This window comes from Phalangium opilio, unplaced genomic scaffold (genome assembly GCF_054372755.1).
Source record: "Phalangium opilio isolate 3A_F unplaced genomic scaffold, DU_Popi_V2 ptg000013l_1, whole genome shotgun sequence".
Lineage (NCBI taxonomy): Eukaryota > Metazoa > Arthropoda > Arachnida > Opiliones > Phalangiidae > Phalangium > Phalangium opilio.
The window spans coordinates 14,446,960-14,466,646 of NW_028324148.1; the positions used below are offsets into that span (position 1 = coordinate 14,446,960).

General features: G+C 36.1%; 2 protein-coding genes across 4 annotated transcripts in view; one reads left to right on the top strand and one right to left on the bottom strand.

Annotated features, from left to right (window-relative positions):
* LOC149709417 (protein king tubby 1-like) overlaps nt 1-19,687 on the top strand; it is a 168,426-nt gene that overhangs the window by 67,282 nt on the left and 81,457 nt on the right. The gene's annotated exons all lie outside the window — the stretch shown is intronic.
* LOC149709421 (uncharacterized) lies at nt 9,986-11,805 on the bottom strand. Its single transcript, XM_089863569.1, has 3 exons — nt 11,485-11,805; nt 10,955-11,031; nt 9,986-10,510 (listed from the first exon to the last, which is right to left on the bottom strand). Exons 2-3 carry the CDS (start codon nt 11,022-11,024, stop codon nt 10,188-10,190), a joined length of 393 nt encoding a protein of 130 aa, XP_089719695.1. The 5' UTR covers nt 11,025-11,031; nt 11,485-11,805; the 3' UTR covers nt 9,986-10,187.

The window sequence follows — 19,687 nt, forward strand, 5'->3', positions numbered from 1 at the left end:
AATAAACATTACTAGACAATGACAAGTACGGTTTAAAGGAACAGTGACCAAGTTAAATATTCAAAAACTAACCTCAAATTCTTCCTTAATTTATTAAATTCTATTCATAAGTAGAAATATCTTAATTTTCAAGACTGCAGCCCTCTTGAATAAAGGAAAACAGTCCACGTAACAGCTATCTGAAACAAAATGTTTTCCCGGAATGATGAAAGAGCGTTGAAACTCTTTAACGAATGTCGTAAAACATAATTTAAATAATAGTTTACATCTCCTCTTTTGTTTAGGACATAAATAATTTTTTTTAAATGGTACTTAAATAATATTGCGAATGTGGCGCATGGATATCTCAAATGTCTGAAACAATGGGCTCGTTTCACATTATCGTGAACTTGGCGCCTTTTAGACTGTAGTTGTCCAGCCAATGTTGCTTTTAACGTTGTGTATTACTGAACCAGTGCTTCTTATGTTTCTTCCAATCGCCCAATTTTCCCTTGACCAATCAGACTCCAGAATTAAGTAACTACACTCAATAAGCTCATTTGTGGAATAATCATGCTTGAAAATCAATTTTAATCTAAATTAGATTTATATTCCGTATAGAGGTGATTGAGATATTCAAAATGAATTAAATCAAATTTGGTCCAGATCTCTCTCGAAGTAACCGCAATTGTTATGGCTCACATCTTCCTGTACCTCTGCAAGCGTAGTAGTAGTAGTAGTAGATCAAAAAAAGACCAAAAAAACTGAACCCGACCAGCAGGGAGAGAAAAATCTTTTGTTGGATCTTTGGGGCCGACTTCTCTTAGGCACTGACGTGAAGGTAGAGGGCAGAAGACGTTCCACCAAAGACTTAAGGATTGATACTTAAAGTGGATTATTCGCTTATGGCATTTATTGTTTAATGAAAGAGAAAGCAGTTCTTTTCCAATCACACACCAGTTTATTATATTTCGAAAATACACCAAATTACAAATGAACGAGTTACTACTTTAATAATAACAATTATACAATAATATAATTATTATTAGGTTTGTGCTTCCTGTATATTTTTATATATTTCATCTCAAACAGTGAATGAGGGTTGTAGTATTATTCTATTATCATTTAGTGACTTTCCCCTATAATATAATTAGTTAGATACTTAATTGTTATAGTGCGTTAAATATTTTTCAAAAATGCTTCTATTTAAATAATCGACTAAGCTAGCAAGGTGAAGATTAAACGCAGATTTCGGTAGGTAGCGAAAGACCTACTAAGCGTAATGCCTACACGCACAGGTTCCATCATTTTTAGTGTAACCTAAACTAAGCAGATACCTCGAGCGGAAAAAGAAAGTGCAAAAGCTGTAAGGGATTTCTTTGTCGGGGCATGGGAACCCCTCGCACTGATGACCGTCTTTGCACATGCAGTGACAGGAATGCTCCACTGGAAGTTTTTTAAGTTGTTCGAATTTAGCCGGGGTCATTCCACGAGTCATTTCTGGTACGTGCATGACGCATTCCAACTTCGTTTCCTTCGGGCATTGCATCGTCTCATTTCTACACAGTTTCCACCTATCTTCGGGACATCCTGCGTTTGAGTAAATCATAAATGAAACATGTTGGGAAAGCCAAAATAATTCCTCTCCGAGTCGAGATGACTATCTCCAAAGACTTAACCTAACCTATCATTTCTTAACATAAAAACTTTAGCTAGCAAGTAGGGCTAGGTAATTTTACGTCATTTTGTCTCTTTCCCAGAATTATCCACTGAAGTTGTATTTTAAAATTTATTGTAGCCACAGCTTTATTTTATAAATAATCGGTAAGTCACTAATTTGAAGATAATGTCAAGCTCTACTACGCAAACTGTGATTATTGTGAAAAGAGACAGACACGTCCAGAACAATACCTCTCCGTGACGTTCGTCACTCGGAGAGCTTGTACAACAATTTTAAATCTAAATTTTGACTACAATTATTTTTTTTTGCCAAAATAAATGATCGTCTAACGAATTACAGTAAGATGTACTTACTGTACGGGTTTTTATAGCAGTAGCTAAGCTTGAACAGCACCAGAATGAGAAAGGCACATTTGAAGAGCATTTTCTATCTGAGGTAAAAGATTGAATAATTGTAAAAAAAGACTAAAAACTTGTACCAATAATCAAAGACCCTAGGAGCATTTAAGACTAAAAGGCTTAAGAGGTTATGAAGGAATGCTGGCTTAAAAGGTGGGCATTGTTCAACGATATGTCTCGAAAAGAAATATTAGCGAAACGTCCAAAACCAATAGAACTGGATATCTTAAAAGCGCTTGTCTTGTAAAGTTTTACCGATGATTCAGTAATAACGTTGAAGTTAAATAGATATTTACAAAAGCTGTTGGCAATGGAGTTTCAAATAATTGCCCATGAAACGATGTGGCTATTGCTAAAAAGGACTTCCTCTTCAAGCTAAGCCTTAGGTACTTACCAGTAAAGAGAACTTCTCTTATAGTTCTACTTACCAGCCTCGAGAAGCGATGACGATGAACAGTAGCGGCGAGAGTTTGTCGTTGGTTAGTTGACGAGGAACTTGTGCAGTTGGCAATGGCTTGGCTTACACGTGGTTTTATATGATTCGTTTTGAAATAAAATAGGGGAGACAATAGACATTACGAGACAATGACAAGTACGGTTTAAAGGAACAGTGACGAAAGGTAAATGTTCCAAAATGAACTAAAATTTATTAAATTCAAGTGATTGCTAGGGATATGTTCATTTTAAAGACTGCATCCATCTTGAATAAAGAAAAACTTCAGGAAACAGTTATCTGAAACAAATGTTTCTACGTAATGATCAAGCAACATTGAATAATAACTATAAACTCTTTCACGATGCCTTTAACGAATGTCGTAAAACATAATTTAAATAATATTTTTTTTTTCACCTATTGTTTAGAAGTTGAATTTTTTGGAAATGGTACTTAAATAATATTGCGAATGTGACGCGTGGCTATTTCAAGTGTCTGAAACAATAGGCTCGTTTCACATTATCGTGAACTTGGCGCCTTTGAGACTGTAGTTGTCTAGCCAATGGGGGATTTAACGTTGTTTTATTACTGCTCCAGTGTTTCTTATGTTTCTTCCAATCGCCCAATTGAGATTTGTTATTTTCCCTTGACCAAGCAGACTCCAGAATTAAGTAACTACACTCAATAAGCTCATTTGTGGAATAATCATACTTGAAAATCAATTTTAATCTAAATTAGTTTTATATTTCGTATAGCGGTGATTGACATGTTCTAATTGAATTAAATCAAATTTGGTCCAGATCTCTCTCGAAGTAACCGCAATTGTTATGGCTCACATCTTCCTGTACCTCTCCAAGCGTAGTAGTAGTAGTAGATCAAAAATAGATCACAAAAACTGAGCCCGACCAGCAGGGAAAGAAAAATCTTTTGTTGGATCTTTGGGGCCGACTTCTCTCTGGCACTGACGTTCCACCAAAGACTGAAGGATTGATGCTTAAAGAGGATTATTCGCTTATGGCATTGTTTAATGAAAGAGAAAGCCATTCTTTTCTAATCACTTAGAAATAATTTAATTGATTTTTGATAACACACCAGTTTATTATATTTCAAAATACACCAAATTACAAATGAACGAGTTACTATATACTTTAATAACAATTATACAATAATATAATTATTATTACATTTGTGCTCCCTGTATATTTCTATATATTTCAGCTCAAACAGTGAATGAGGGTTGTAGTATTATTCTACTATCATTTAGTGTTTTTCCCCTTTAAAAATAATTAGGGGGAAACCTTTAATTGTTAAATCAACTGATTCGAAAGATTAAACAAGAAATGTGAAGGGTTATTTTTTCAAGTAATTTTCGCATTTAAAACATTGGTTAAGCGGGAAAGAACATTTCGGTGGGTAGCCCAAAGGCTTGTGGCTACTAATTGTAATACCTACACCCGCAGGTTCCATCATTTTGAGTGTAACCTAAAGCTCTCAGATGCGTCGAGAGCCAAAAATTGCAATAGCTGTAAGGGGCATCTTTGTCGGGGCATGGGAACCCTTTGCACTGATGACCGTCTTTGCACATACAATGACAGGAATGGTCCACTGGATATAGTTTTATTTCATCGTACTTAGCTGAAGTCATGTGTGGGGTCCGTTGTCGTATGTGCATGACGCATTCCAACTTCGTGTCCTTCGGGCATTGCATCGTCTCATTTGTACACTCTCTCCGAATTCTATCGGGACATTCTGCAATGAAGTAAATCAAAAATGAAGCATGTTGGGAAAGCCAAAATAATTTCTCTCCGAGTCGAGACGACTGTCTCCAAAGACCTTATCGGTATTATCTACGTCATTTTATCCTCACTCGTACTCGAAAATTATCTACTGAAGTTGTACCTTAATATTTATTGTAGCCAAAGATTTAATCGGTTAATCACTAATTTGCGCATAATGGACAGATTTCGAGCTCTACTACTAAGCTTAAAACGAAATCAACGACTATTGCAAAAACAGACAGACAGACAGAGGGACATGAATAGAAACGTCTAGACCAGTACTTCTCCGAGACGCGCGTCATTCGGAGAGTTAATTAGCCTGCTTGTGCAATAGTCATAAATTCGACTTTCCAAATTGAACGATAGTCTAAGGAATTCCGGTTATACTTACTGTGCTTGTAGATGGTAGGGTAGATGTTATCATCGCAGTAGCTAAGCATGACCAACATCAGAATGACAAAGGCACACTTGAACAGCATCTTCTATCTGATGTAAAAGATTGAATAATTGGAGGTCTGCAAAACTAAAGCATATTAAAAGACAAAAAATCATTAAGTCATAAAACAATTTGGGTTATTAAAAATGGACATTCACTTCAATCCCCATTCGTTTTTCCTTCCCAGCTTAAACGGACCACCGATTACATCCCCATTGTTCAACGATGTCTCGAAAACGAAATGTTATAGCGAAACGTCACGAGCGTGATAGCCCTGAACATCTTAAAAGCCATCGTCCTGTAAACTTTTACAGATCCTTTAGCAATAACACTCGAGACATCGAAGTTAAAAACATATTTACAATAGTTCTTGGCAATAAACTTTAAAAAATTCTCGCCCATCGTTTAAATGTACATCAAACGATGTTGCTAAAAACGAATTCCTCTTCAAGTTGAGACATAGTTGTAGGTACTTACCAGCCAAGAGAAGCGATGACGATGAACAGTTTAGAAAAGAGAATGTCGTTGGTTAGTTGACGAGCAACTTGTACAGTTGGCAATAGCGTCGCCTACACGCGGTTTTATATGATTCGGTTTGAAATAAAACAGAGGAAGCTGATAGACATTACTAGACAATGACAAGTACGGTTTCAAGGAACAGTGACAAAGTTAAATGTTCCAAAACTAACCTAAAATTTCTCCTTAATTTATTAAATTCCACTGATGGCTAGAAAAATGTTAACTTTTTAAGCCTGCATCCATCTTGAGTAAACAAAAACTTTAAGAAATAGTTATCTGAAATAAAACGTTGTCCCGGAACGATGAAACAGCATTGAATAATAACTAGAAACTCTTTCACGATGCCTTTAATGAATTTCGTAAAACATAATTTAAATAATATTTTTCTTCTCCTATTGTTGAGGAGCTGAATTTTTTGAAAATGGCACTTAAATAATAATGCGAATGTGACGCATGCCTATTTCAAATGTCTGAAACAATAGGCCCGTTTCACATTAACGTGAACTTGGCGCCTTTTAGACTGTAGTTGTCCAGCCAATGGGGGATTTAACGTTGTTGTATTATTGCGCCAGTGTTTCTTTGAAGCGCCCAAGTGAGATTGGTTCTTGATTATACGGTGTACTCTTTTACAAATTCCCTTGACCAATCAGACTACAGAATTACGTCTTTGGACTCAGAAAGGTTTTATCTTTAATTTGTTTTTGATAATTTACCAGTTTATTATATTTCAAAATACATCAAATTATAAACGAGAGATTTACTATATTAACACTTATATAACAAAGTAGTTCCCATTAGGTTTGTGCTCCTGTATATTAATATATATTTCAATTTAAACAGTGCATGAGGGTTGTAGTATTATTCTACTATCATTTAGGTGTTTCCTCCTTTATTATTACTGGGGGGAAATTAATTGTTTGACATTTGAGTGCCTTAAATCAATTGAATCGGCTAGATCATTAACTCTAACATGGAATATGAAGCGTTGTTTTTCGAGACATGGTGCTTTCAAATAATAAGTTAAAAGACAATGTTAAGATGGGGTAGTGCAGGGGGAAAACTGCTATTTAGTGTACCTTCAAAACTTCTTTTTGCATGAGCAGAACCCATCAATAAAAACTTTGTAATCTAGTTTCTCCATGTTCCTCTTATTAAGTTCTTTAGAGCAAAAACTATCGGGTTTATCTTTGTCAAGGCACTGAACCGCTTTGCAATGTTCCCTTTTTTTGCAAACACATATACAGTAATGGTTCTCCGGTTCTACTTCATTTTGGCGTTTTGAACGCACCGGTTCACGCATGATGCATTCCAATTTTGTTTCCTGGGGGCACTGCATCGTTTCATTTGTACACAGTTTCCATGTTTCTTCGCTACAACCTGCGTTGAAGGAAATAATATGAGTAGGGGGAGCCATTGGGTACTATGTACATCCGAGTAACCTCAAAAATACCATGAAAGTTCGCGCAACTACACAGCTTACAACCAAATTACACGAAAAGTAGTACCAAGGTTACTCCCGGTTACTCCACTTAAACTTACCCCTAAAGAATGGGAATTTTTGGCTCAACTATTATATGGTTCTCCACGCGCCCCCGCACGACAGGAAGGGAAGGTAAATTAACGAATGAATTCCATCAATATTCGAGTTACATATACTTACGGTATCTCTCGTCCAAGCAGGAGTGTAGCTTGACCATCGTCAAAAGGACAATGACGTATTTGAACAGCATATTACTCTGATGGAAAAAGAAACCAGATTTTCACCGCTTGTATTTTGGGAAAAATATCCGGCTTGGTTTTATCAGGGATAGATTTAAATATAATAGTAGGAATGGAGAACAGAGTAATGTGGGCGCGCGTCAAAGTCCCGGACCCCCTTCCACGGGACGGGGGGGGGTATGACGGGGCTGTCATAGCGACAGAGGTAAAAACTGGAATTAGGTATTTTTCGCCATCGTCCCGTCAGCAACGTCATCAAAACGTAGTTTAAATGAGCAAATATGATAATTTGAACTTTTCGTTACTGGGTGGTCTATGACTCGGACTGAAGTAAATACTAACCGTTCTCCATTCCTGCTTCTAAAATTAAATCTATCCCTGGTTTATAAATAAGTAAATCTATTATCTTTTGAATTTTACTTTAAACTTCTAATCAGAATTTAATTGCAAATATTACGGAGGTGGTTTGGAATAATTACAAGTGATAAAGTTGTAAAGTTTTAAAAACACTTTTAGAAATAATTATGAAAACACCGAAGTTTAGAGAGAGATTCAAAATGTTTAGCGATACTCTGAACGCTGAGTTGTACAGTACCTACCAGCCTAGAGTAGCGTTGACAAAGAAGCAGTTTCGACGCAAACTGTTGGCTTAGACTCCGCGACACGCGTTTATAAAGGGAACTGTTTGAGTTCAAACGGGTTGAGGGAACGGACGTGTCATGAAAATATGGAGTGCTTCAAAGTGATAATGAAGATAGCAACAAATCGAAACATAAAGTTTCCCTTCTATTCTGTATATTATTTTGTGTGATCACTAAGATTTAAAATAATTTGAACGCCTAGTTAGTTTCATTGAAACACGCCTCTCCTCTATCACGTGGTGCCTGTGACTTATTTTAAATAACTTTTACCCATCCATCACTGCCTTTTTATAGCCACTTTAAGGAATATTAGTTATAACTCAAACTACTTTAATCGTACAATTGTTCAAGTTCGGATTAACTTGATAGTTAAGCGTAACGAGCTTACAACAATAACCTATTCGGATTTCGGAAATAGTGGTCGAACTTCATTCTCACTACAGAGTGTTTTTACAATCTCAATAATTGCCAGATGTGCTTTAAAAAGTTTCAGGTGATATAATTTTTTTTGTTCTAGTATTGTTTACGAGTTTAGTTAATGCGATTATGAAGTAGAACAAGTTGATTGATTTCCATATTGGAGTACACGACCTGGATGTCATTTGGATTGCAGCTGTTCAACCAAGGAGTGTTGTGTCTAGTGCTTGGACTCTCATTCAATCTCCAAAGTTCAATTTTGTTCTTGATTTGAGAACATTCCCTTGAACAATCACGGTATCATACTGCCGAGCCCTGATCCTACTTGAAATTATGTTTTGCTGACCTTTCCATTATTACTTGAACAGAAACCAACACACGGCTAGGGCGGGAAGCCGCCCTCTTTTGGTTATTTTCCTGCCATTAACAGTGTTGGGCACATTTATTTCGATATATCTTTTTACCTATCAAAATATTTTTGTTTTCGCCCCTATCAATTTTTTACCTATCAAAATATTTTGGATTTCGCCCCTATCAATTTTTTACCTATCAAAATATTTTGGATTTCGCCCCTATCAATTTTTTACCTATCAAAATATTTTGGATTTCGCACCTATCAATTTTTTACCTATCAAAATATTTTGGATTTCGCACCTATCAATTTTTTACCTATCAAAATATTTTGGATTTTGCACCTATCAATTTTTTACCTATCAATGATAGGTTTTTACAAGTTCCCGTGATGAAATAGATAACAGAAATAAGGAGAAGGAGCTTAGTTACTAACTTACTACCGCGAAATTTCCGATTAATTTTATGTGTAATTTCTTTTGACTGATCACTAGAATAAATAAACCGATTCGCGGAAACAATCCAATGAATCTGCAGGCTAGCTTCGGAGGGAGAAATACCGTGAAAAGGGACAGCTTCAAAATAACTGAGGAGTTACAGCCTTTCATTTCTTCGGCATATTGTCCATCGCTTGAAACTTTCGTTCACACCGGGAGGGTGGGAACCGTCGGAGGGGTGGCGAGAGTTAGCAGATTCTGGGTTAGAGCCCTGAGACCTAACCGAGGCTTTTTTTTTCAGGCGCATGCGCGATTTTTTTCTCCGGACCGTCGGCCGCTAAAATTTACTCTCGCGTGAGTCGCGACGGCGCGAGTCGTTAGGCTTAGAAATTTGAAACTTGGTTTTCTCTTTCTCTAACGTCAGTGATGACGTACTTGCGCACCGCTGATGCGTAGTAGCTACTAGTCGGCCTCGGGTAGATCTCTCTCCAGACCTACCGGGAAGAGGGAAGGAAGGAATTCACTAAAATTTTATTAAATATATTAGAAATATCATTTTTGCTTTCAAATATTTTTAATAGGTAGCGATACCTATCAAATTAAATTTTCTTAAAAACTAATGAATCAGGAAAAGTATCAAAAAAATTCCTTAGGAATCGGAACTTTCAAACTCAATTTTTCAAGCCTATCATTTATAGGCTGATCTATCACTATCAAAATCGGTCAAATGATAGGTAGATTTTTTTCAACTATCAAATAAAGTATCAGATTCAAAAAAGATATGATAGTGCCCATCACTGGCCATTAATTGGAGACGCCAGACCGAGCCCGAGTTCACTACACGCGTAGAGCCGCTCACATTGCCTCTAGTGGTGCTTTCTGGCATGAGGGAAATACTCCAAGAAGGTGGCCCCGGCCCAATGGTGTTTGCTTTTCTTGTGCTTTGGGACCGCTGGGTTCGCGCCATTTGTCTCTTCCTTGGCAACTCTGGGTGTAATGTACTGGACCAATGAGGTTGTTTGAAAATCCCCGTCATTTGCAGTGACCCAAGTACCAACCCGATGCCTGGCACAACCACAAATGACGTCATCATTAAGGCAGTGTTTTGTAAAGCATATATTATGTATCATATCACTTCTTAATTGGCCTTTTCTTATCGAGGGTTATTTACCAACAAAAAAATATTGAAAGCATGATTTTTACCACGTGACAGTTTATTATATAGGAAGATACATGTGTTTAAGAAAAGTGCGAGTTAACCACATTTCAATCAAATCAAAAACAGTATAATTATTATAAGGAATGTGCACCTTAATTTCCATTAGTATTAATTCACGTGCAGTGCAAGAAGGTTGTAGTATTTTTCTACTATCATTTAGTGTTTTTCCCCCTCTAAATTTACCCATACGACTTGTAACTTTTACAATTGCAAAATCCGTCATTTCCACCGTAACCTATCTTTACCTGATCTCTACTAATTGGATAAGAACAATAGGGGTAAATTTGACCTTTGTACCCGGAGCACTTGAAATCATTGCACTCAGGTTTGTCATGGCACATACAAAGACAGGTGTGCTTCACTGGAAGTTTTTTTATTCTTTCGAATTCCTCATCAGTCATTCTAGGCGCCCTAATTGGGACGTTCATGATGCATTCCAACTTTGTCACCCCCGGACATTTCATTGTCACATTACACTGTTTGTACCTTTCCTCGGGACATTCTGCGTTAGAGAAAAAATCATCCATTAAACATTTTGAGAAAGCCACAATACTAAATCGAAATAATGGTCTCCAAAGACCGAACCTATCCTGTCAGAATGTGGAACCTTTAGTAACTATTGCTAGCCATAATAATACCTCTCTGAGTCGAGACGACTTTCTCCTAAGACCCACCCTTTTTTGTCTTAAAAACTGTTGCTAGCAAGTATAGCTCGGTATTATCTACGTCATTATATCTTTATCTATATTCCGGAATTATCCACTGAAGTTGTTTGTTAAAATTAATTGAAGTCACAACTTTATTTTATAAATAAAGCTCGATTTCCACTCGACCGAAAAACCCAGCGGAAATTACGCCTACTTGTTCAATAATTAAGTTCGACTACCAAAAAAATGCTTTGTCAAAATGAATGATTGTCTAACGAATTCCAGTTAGATGTACTTACTGTACGGATTAGCATCGCTGTAGCCAAGTTTGACCAGCATCAGAATGGCAAAGACCCACTTGAACAGCATTTTCTATCTGATGTAAAAGATTGAATAATTGTAAGTCTGCAAACAAAGGTCAAAAATCAAAGACAGTTGAAGCGTTTAAGACAAAAAATCTAATTGCGCGAACGCGTTAGAGGTTGAAAAAAATGCTGGCTATTAAAAGATGGACATCCACTTCGATCCCCATTTATTTTTCTTTCCCAGCTTAAACTGGCCACCGACTAAATCCCCACTTTTCAACGAAGCCTCGAAAAGATATATTAGTGAAACGTCCAGAATTTGTAGCCCTGAATATCTTAAAAGCCATCGGTTTGTAAACTAACAGATCGTTTAGAAATAATTCCGTAGACATTGAAGTTAAAATATTATTTACAAATGTTTTTGGCAATAAACTTTTAAATAATCGCCCTTTGTATAAATGTACATCAAACATTGTGGCTTAAAACTAATTCCGATTCAAGCTTAGATTTGTAGTTGTACTTACAAGTCAAGAGAAGCGATGACGATGAACAGTTTCGGCTAGAGTTTGTCGTTGGTTAGTTGACGAGGAACTTGTACAGTTGGCAGTAGCTTCACCTTCTCGAGGTTTTATATGCTTCGTTTTGAAGTTTAATAGGGGGAGGCAATAACCATTACTAGACAATGACAAGTACGGTTTCAAGGAACAGTGACCAAGTTAACATATTCCAAAACTGACTTAAAATTTCGTCTTAATTTATTAAATTCGATTGATGGGTAGTAATATCTTAATTTTTAAGACTGCATCTATTTTCAATATACGAAAAATTCAAGAAACAGTTATCTGAAACAAAATGTTATCCCGGAATGATGAAACAGCATTGAAACTCTTTCACGATGCCTTTAACGAAAGTCGTAAAACATAATTTAAATAATATTTTTCATCTCCTATTGTTTAGGACATTTCCTAAACAATAGGAAATTGTACTTCAATGATAATACGAATGTGACTCGTGTCTATTTCAAATGCCTGAAACATTAAGTGCCTTTCACATTAACGTGAACATGGCGCCTTTGAGGCTGTAGTTGACCAGCTAATAAGAGATATATAGTTGTATTATTGCGCCAGTGCTTCTTATGTTTCTTCCAAGCGCCGAATTGATATTTGACCAATCAGACTCAAGAATTACGTCACTGGACTCAATAAGCTTTTTTCTTTAATTGAATTTTGATAGCATACCAGTTTATTATATTTCTTAATAAAAATAATCGAGCCGTTTTTTCGACTCGAGTCGAGCCGAGCTTTTAAAAAGCTCGCTCAGCTCGGCTCGTGAATAGTCCTATACCAACCCGACACCTGGCTCAACCACAAATGACGTCATTAAGGCAGTGTTTTGCAAAGCATATATTATGTATCATATCACTTCTTAATTGGCCTTTTATTGTCAAGCGTAATTTTCCAAAAAGAAGAAAAATATTGAAAGCATGATTTTATTACCACGTGACAGTTTATTATATAAGAAGATACATGAATATAAGAAAAGTGCAAGTTAACCTCACTTCAATCAAATCAAAAACAATATAATTATTATAAAGAATGTGCACCTTGACCAGACCATTAGTATATAATTCAGCTCACACAGTGCAAAGGGGTTGTAGTATTATTTATACTATCATTTAGTGTTTTTCCCCCTCTAAATTTACCCATACGCCTTGCGATCCCTACAATTACAAACTCCTTCATTTCTATTGTAACCTATGCGCTCCTGAAAATTATTTTTCGGATAAGAACAATAGGCGTGAACTAAACTTTTGTGGCGGGAGCAGTCGAACCCAGTGCACTCATATACGTCATGGCATATACAAAGACAGCTGTGGTCCATTGGAAGCTTTTTCGCTTTTTCGTATTCCTCATCAGTCATTCCTTCCCACCTATATGGGAGGTTCACCATGCATTCCAACTTCGTCACCCCCGGGCATTTCATTGTTTGATTACCTTTCCTCGGAACATTCTGCATTAAAGAAAATCATAAATTAAACATGTTGGGTAAGCCAAAATACTAAATCTCCGAGTCGAAATGGCTGTCGCCAAAAACCCACCCTTTCTTAATGTAACAAGACGATCCAAGGTCTCGTAATAGTAGCCTCATCGTACGAGTGAATAGCCCTCTATACCCTACCCTAATGAGTGGATAGCCCCTATATAACCTACCCTAATGAGTGGATAACCCCTCTATACCCTACCCTAATGAGTGGATAACCCCTCTATACCCTACCCTAATGAGTGGATAACCCCTCTATACCCTACCCTAATGAGTGGATAACCCCTCTATACCCTACCCTAATGAGTGGATAACCCCTCTATACCCTACCCTAATGAGTGGATAACCCTTATATACAATACCTTAATGAGTGGATAACCCCTCTATACCCTACCCTAACGAGTGGATAACCCCTTTATACCCTACCCTAATGAGTGGATAACCCCTCTATACCCTACCCTAATGAGTGGGTAACTCTTCATACCTTACCCTAATGAGTACAATGCTTAAATGATTTACCGTGCATAAAATCATAGTGAATAGCCCCTCGATGCCCGACCCTGAACAGTTATAAAATTATTACCCGTATAAATTTACATTTTATTTTTATTTATTTTATCTTTAGCAAAGCTTAAATGATCAAGCGCATAACGCTCATTTAACTTTACAACATAAACTTATGCCAACGCATACTTATTGCATCTTATTAACTTGATAATTTCGACTAACAAAAAATAATGCTTCCCAAAATGAATTATAGTCTAAAGAATTCCAGTTAGGATAGGTATACTTACTGTACGGATTACCATCGCAGTAGCCAAGTTTGACCAGCATCAGAATGGCAAAGACCCAATTGAACAGCATTTTCTATAGATGATTGAATAATTAATAATTATAAGTCTGCAAACTAAAGTCAATAATTAAAGACAGTTGAAGCATTTCAGACAACAAAAAAATTGATTTGCGCGAACGTTTTAGAGATTCTAAAGCAATGCTGGCTATTAAAAGATGGACATCCACTTTTATCCCCATTTATTTTTCTAATCTACAACATCTCCATGGTTCAACGATGTCTCGAAAAGATATGTTAGCGAAACGTCGTCAGCTTGTAGCCCTGAATATTTTAAAAGCGATTGTCTTCAATGTCTTGTGAAGTTTTAGAGATCGTTTGGTAATAACTCTAGAGGCATCGAAGATAATTACAAAGTTTTTGGTTATGCTCTTTTAAAATAAGAATTCCGCTTCAAGCCGACGAGTCTTATGGTGTTGTACTTACCAGCCAAGTGAAGCGATGACGATGAACAGTTTCTGCAAACGTTTGTCATTGGTCAGTTGACGAGGAACTTGTACAGTTAGCAATGGCTCCGCCGTCATGTGTGTTTATATGATTCGTTTTGAAATAAAATAAGGGGAATTGAATAGGCATTACTAGACAATGACAAGTACGGTTTCAAGGAACAGTGACCAAGATAAATTTTCCAAAACTGACCCAAAATTTCTCCTAAATTTCTTAAGTTTGATTGATGGGTGGGAATATCTTCATTTTTAAGACTGCAGCCTTCTTGAATGAAGGAAAACATCAAGAAACAGTTATCTGAAACAAATATTTTCCCAGAATGATGAAACATCCCTGACTGATAAATTGGTACCATTTCACGATACCTTTGAAGAGACACGTAAAACGTAATTTAAATAATATTTTTCATCTCGTATTGTTTACGAAATAATGTTTTTTTGAAATTATTCGAAAATTATGCCAAATTGATGCATTGTCTATTGGAAATATCTGAAATATTAAGCGACAACAAGGCGCCTTTTAGACTGTAGTCATCTCCAATCATGATTATATTTTGCTTTAACACCGTCATCTTTAATTGGCTTTATTTAGAACTATAATTAAATCAAATATAATCTTGGTGTTTTAATTATGATGTTTTGATAATATCTTTTAAAATGGTTTGTTGATAAATAGCTAGAAAATGTTTCACCATAACTTGAACAAGTCATGTACGTCATGGGTTTTTTAATTTTATGTCTTTCACCATAACTTGAACAAGTCTTGTACGTCATGGGTTTTTTAATTTTATGTCTTTCACCGTACCTTTAATGAGTCTTATACAAAATGAGTTTTTAATTTGTTTTTAAGTAAAACGTAGATCGCAAAAACATGTCAAGTGAACATCAAAGCATAATATCTGACATTTTATATTACTCTGCTCGTATTGTTTACCAGATGAATTTTTTTTTAATTATATGAAATTTATGCAAATTTCTGGAATATTAAACGATTTCAGTACGTGAACTAGACTGTAGTTGTCCAGACAATGGGAGATTATACGTTGATGTATTATTTCGCCAGTGTTTCGGCTATTTCTTCCACGAGCCCAAGTGAGATTTTTTCTTGATTTTTGAAACACTCTTGAATAATTTCCCTTGACCAATCAGACTCCAGAAGTCACTAAACTCGGTAAGCTTTTCTCTTCAAAAATCATATTTAATTATAAAATTTAATCTAAATTAGATTTATATTCGGTATGGAGGTGATTGAGATGTTGAAAATAAAATAATGTCAAATAGGGTCGAGATTGGTCAAGAAATAACCCCAATTATTATGGCCGGCATCATCCTCTCGCTCTGAAGTGCGTTACAGTAGATCAAAAATAGGCCAAAAGATTAACGGAGTCAAACTCTCATCTGAAATTGATGGAATAGTGTATCATAAACAGCCTGGTGCTTTAGGTGGCGCTAACATTGAGCCATTTGTCACTTCCATAGTTACTCAAGGTGTAATGAACGGGACCAATGAGGTTGTTTCAATCTTCCCGCTATTTGTGTGAACCACGTACCAACCCGACGTCTATAGCACAACCAATATGACGTCATCATTAAGGCAATGTTTTGCATGTATTTACCTCTTTTCGGTCTTTTTTCGTGTCAACTTGAAAAGCGTTATTTACAAAAACAAGATTGAAAGCTCGATTTTTACCACGTGCCATTTTATTATATAGGAAGATACATGAATATACAAAATACTTCAATTCACACTGTGCAAGAGGGTTGTAGTATTATTTTACTATCATTTAGTGTTTTTCCCTCTAAGACCAATACGTCTTGTAATCTTTACATCTGCATTGCCCATAACCTGAAGGGTAACCTAAATATCTCACGTCACTCGACGGATAACGAACGCAATAGGGGTAAATGTGACCTTTCCGTTGGCACTGGTACCCCCCGCATTCATCGCGTGCCCAGCACAAACAAATACAAGTGGGCTTCCAATTATTCATATGATCCTTGATGCATTCCACCTTAGTTATCCCCGGACATTTCATCGTCTGATTACAGTGTTTCTTCTCGTCTTCGGGGCATTCTGCGTTAGAGTAAATCATAAATAAAACAAGTTTGGTAAGCCAAAATAATACCTCTTCGTGTCGAGACGACTGTCGCCACAAAACTAATCTATACTACATATCAGAACGTGTAAACTTTGAGACTATCGCTAGATTGTAGAGCTCAACATTACCTAAGTCATTTTATATTTATTCTTATTTCAGATATTAGACTGAAATAGTGTGTTTAATCATTGGAATAATACGCAAATTAAGACTATTTTAAAAACAGAGAGCCACATGTTCAAAAACGTCCAGAACAGTTTCTCTCCGTGAAACACGTCCATCGGAGAGTTAATTAAGTGTGCTTGTACAATAATACTAAATCTTATATTCTACAAGAAAAAAATCTATATTTTGCCAAAATGATTGATCGTCAAATAAATTCTAGTTCGAAATACTTACTGTACTTGTTTGCATCGCAAATGCTAAGCGTGACCAGCATCAGAATGACAAAGACCCAATTGAACAGCATTTTCTATATGTTGTAAAAGATTGAATAATTCTATGTTTGGAAACGAAACTCAATAATCAAAGACAGACAATTGTCTTAAGACAAACTTAATTGCCCGAACTCTGTTTTAAAGGTTATAAAACAATGTTGGCTATTGATAGAAGGACATCCACTTCTACCCCGTTTTGTTTTTCTTTCCCAACTTAAACGGACAACCGTCTACATCATTATTGTTCAACGATGTCTCAAGAGGAAATGTTATACCAAACCATCACTGGCTTCTAGCCCTGAATATCTTAAAAGAAATCAATCATCTTGTAAAGTTTTACAGATCCTTCAGCAATAACACTCGAGACATCGAAGTTCAAAAGATATTAACAAAGTTTTTGGCTATGCTTTTCTAAAATACGAATTCCGCTCGAAGCCGACTGACTAGTCTTATGGTTGTATTTACCAGTTTAGAGAAGCGATGGCGATGATCAGTTTCTGCGAACGTTTGTCGTTGGTTTGTTGACGAGGAACTTGAACAGTTGGCAATGGCTCCGCCGTCATGCGTTTTTATATGATTCGTTTTGAATTAAAACAGGGGGTGTGGGTATACATCACTAGACAATGACAAGAAAGTTTGTCGTTGATCAATTGGCGAGGATATTGTACAGTTGGCAATGGCTTCGCCGTCTTGCGTTTTTACGTCATTCATTTTAAATTAAAAAAATACACATCACTAGACAATGAGAAGTACGCTTTAAAGGAACAGTAACGATTTTAAAATGTTCCAAAACTTAATTCAGAACTGACCTGAAATTTCTCCCTACGTATTTAATTACCAGTGATGGTTAGGAATAACTTCATTTTTAAGACTGCGGCCATCTTGAATAAAAACGAAAACGCAAGAATCACCCAGTTTTCTCGCACAATAGGTTGATGAAACAGCGTTGAATTATAATTTGAAGCTCTTTCACGATACCTTTAATGAGTCTCGTACGACGTTAAATTTTAATATGTTTGTACGTAAAACGCAGACCGCAATACCTGTCAAGTGAACGTCAAAACATAATATTTGAAATTTTATATTATTCTGCTCGTATTGTTTACGAGATCAATGTTTTTGAAATTATACGAAATTTATGCAAATGTTTGGAGTATCAATCTCTTTCAGTACGTGAACTAGACTCCCTTAGACTGTAGTTGTCCAGACAATGAGGGGATTAAACGTTGTTTTATTATTCGTAAATGTCTTCGAAGGTCCCAAGTGAGATTTGTTCTTGATTTTGGGACACTCTTGAATAACTTCTTTAGACCAACCAGACTCTGGAGTCTCTAAACTCGGTAAGCTTTTCTCTTCGGCGGTGGAAAAGTCACATTTAATTATAAATTTTAATCTAATTTAGATTTATATTCGGTATATATATAGGTGATTGAGGTGTTGAAAATAAAATAATATCAAATTGGGTCGAGATTGGTCCAGAAATAACTCCAATTATTATGGCCGGCATCTTCCCCTCGGGCTGTAGTGCGTTACAGTAGATCAAAAATAGGCCAAAAGAAAAACAGAGTCCAACTCTTCTGAACTCAATGGAATAGTGTATCGAAATCATAAACACCATGGTGCTTTTGGTGTCTCTTCCATGGTTACTCAGGGTGTAATGTAAGGGACCAATGAGGTTGCTCCAATATCCCCACCGTTTGTAGTGAACCACGTACCAACACGACGTCTATAGCACAACCAATAACGACGTCATCATTAAAAGCGTTATTTACAAAACAAGATTGAAAGCACTATTTTTACCACGTGACAGTTTATTATATAGGAAGATACATGAATTTACAAAGAGTAAGACTTAACCACTCTTCAATCAAATCAAAAAGAAAATAATTGTAATTAAAAACGTGCACACTGTATATACTTCAGCTCAAACAGGTATATCTCAAAATACTCCAATTTACAAACGGTAACAGCATAATGATTGGGCAGATTAATTTAATATATACTTCAGTTCACACAGTGCGAGGGGATTGTAGTATTGTTCTACTATCATTTAGTGTTTTTCCCCTATAAAATAATTAGGGGGAAATTTAATCGTTATAGTGCATTAAATCAACTGAATCAAAATATTATTATTAATTAAGAATTAAGGAATGGTTATTTTTTCTATTTATATCATCGGTCAAGCGGGAAAGGTCAAGATGCACATTTCGGTAGCTAAAGAAAAGGCTTGTGTCTACCCATTGCTAGATCGGCATTCACACCTTCCATCATTGCGATCGTAACCTAATTCATACAAACGAAACGCTAATCCAAAATTGCAAAAGGCAAAAGGAACATTTTTGTCGGGGCACGGGAATCCCTGGCACTGGTGACCGTCTCGGCACATACAATGACAGGAGTGCTCGATTGGAAGTACTTCTTCTACCATTGAAACTAAAGCAGAGCTGTGCTAATTAGCTGACAACTAATTGAATTAGAATTAGCAATTAGGTGAATATTTATGAACTAATTAATTAGCCAATTATCAATTAGACATAGAAACTAATTCAATTCAATTAGAAATTAGGCATTTATTTATCAAACTAATTAATTAGAATTACTAATTTCTAATTAATTACTTGTCTAATTAAGGTAAAAAAGAGACCATAAGTAAACATAAAAGTTTAAAAGTGCCCATGGATTTAGTACTTTGGTAATGCAAAGTTTAATGTTTTAATGCCATTGAAAAACGGGTACGGAAGCCATGAATTATTCTCGAAAAATGAGACAAGCCTCGAACCTTCCGTCATGTTAAAATTTGTCTCTTTTCTTCCTATAATGGACTCCTGAGTAGTAAATACATGCGCACTGCTATT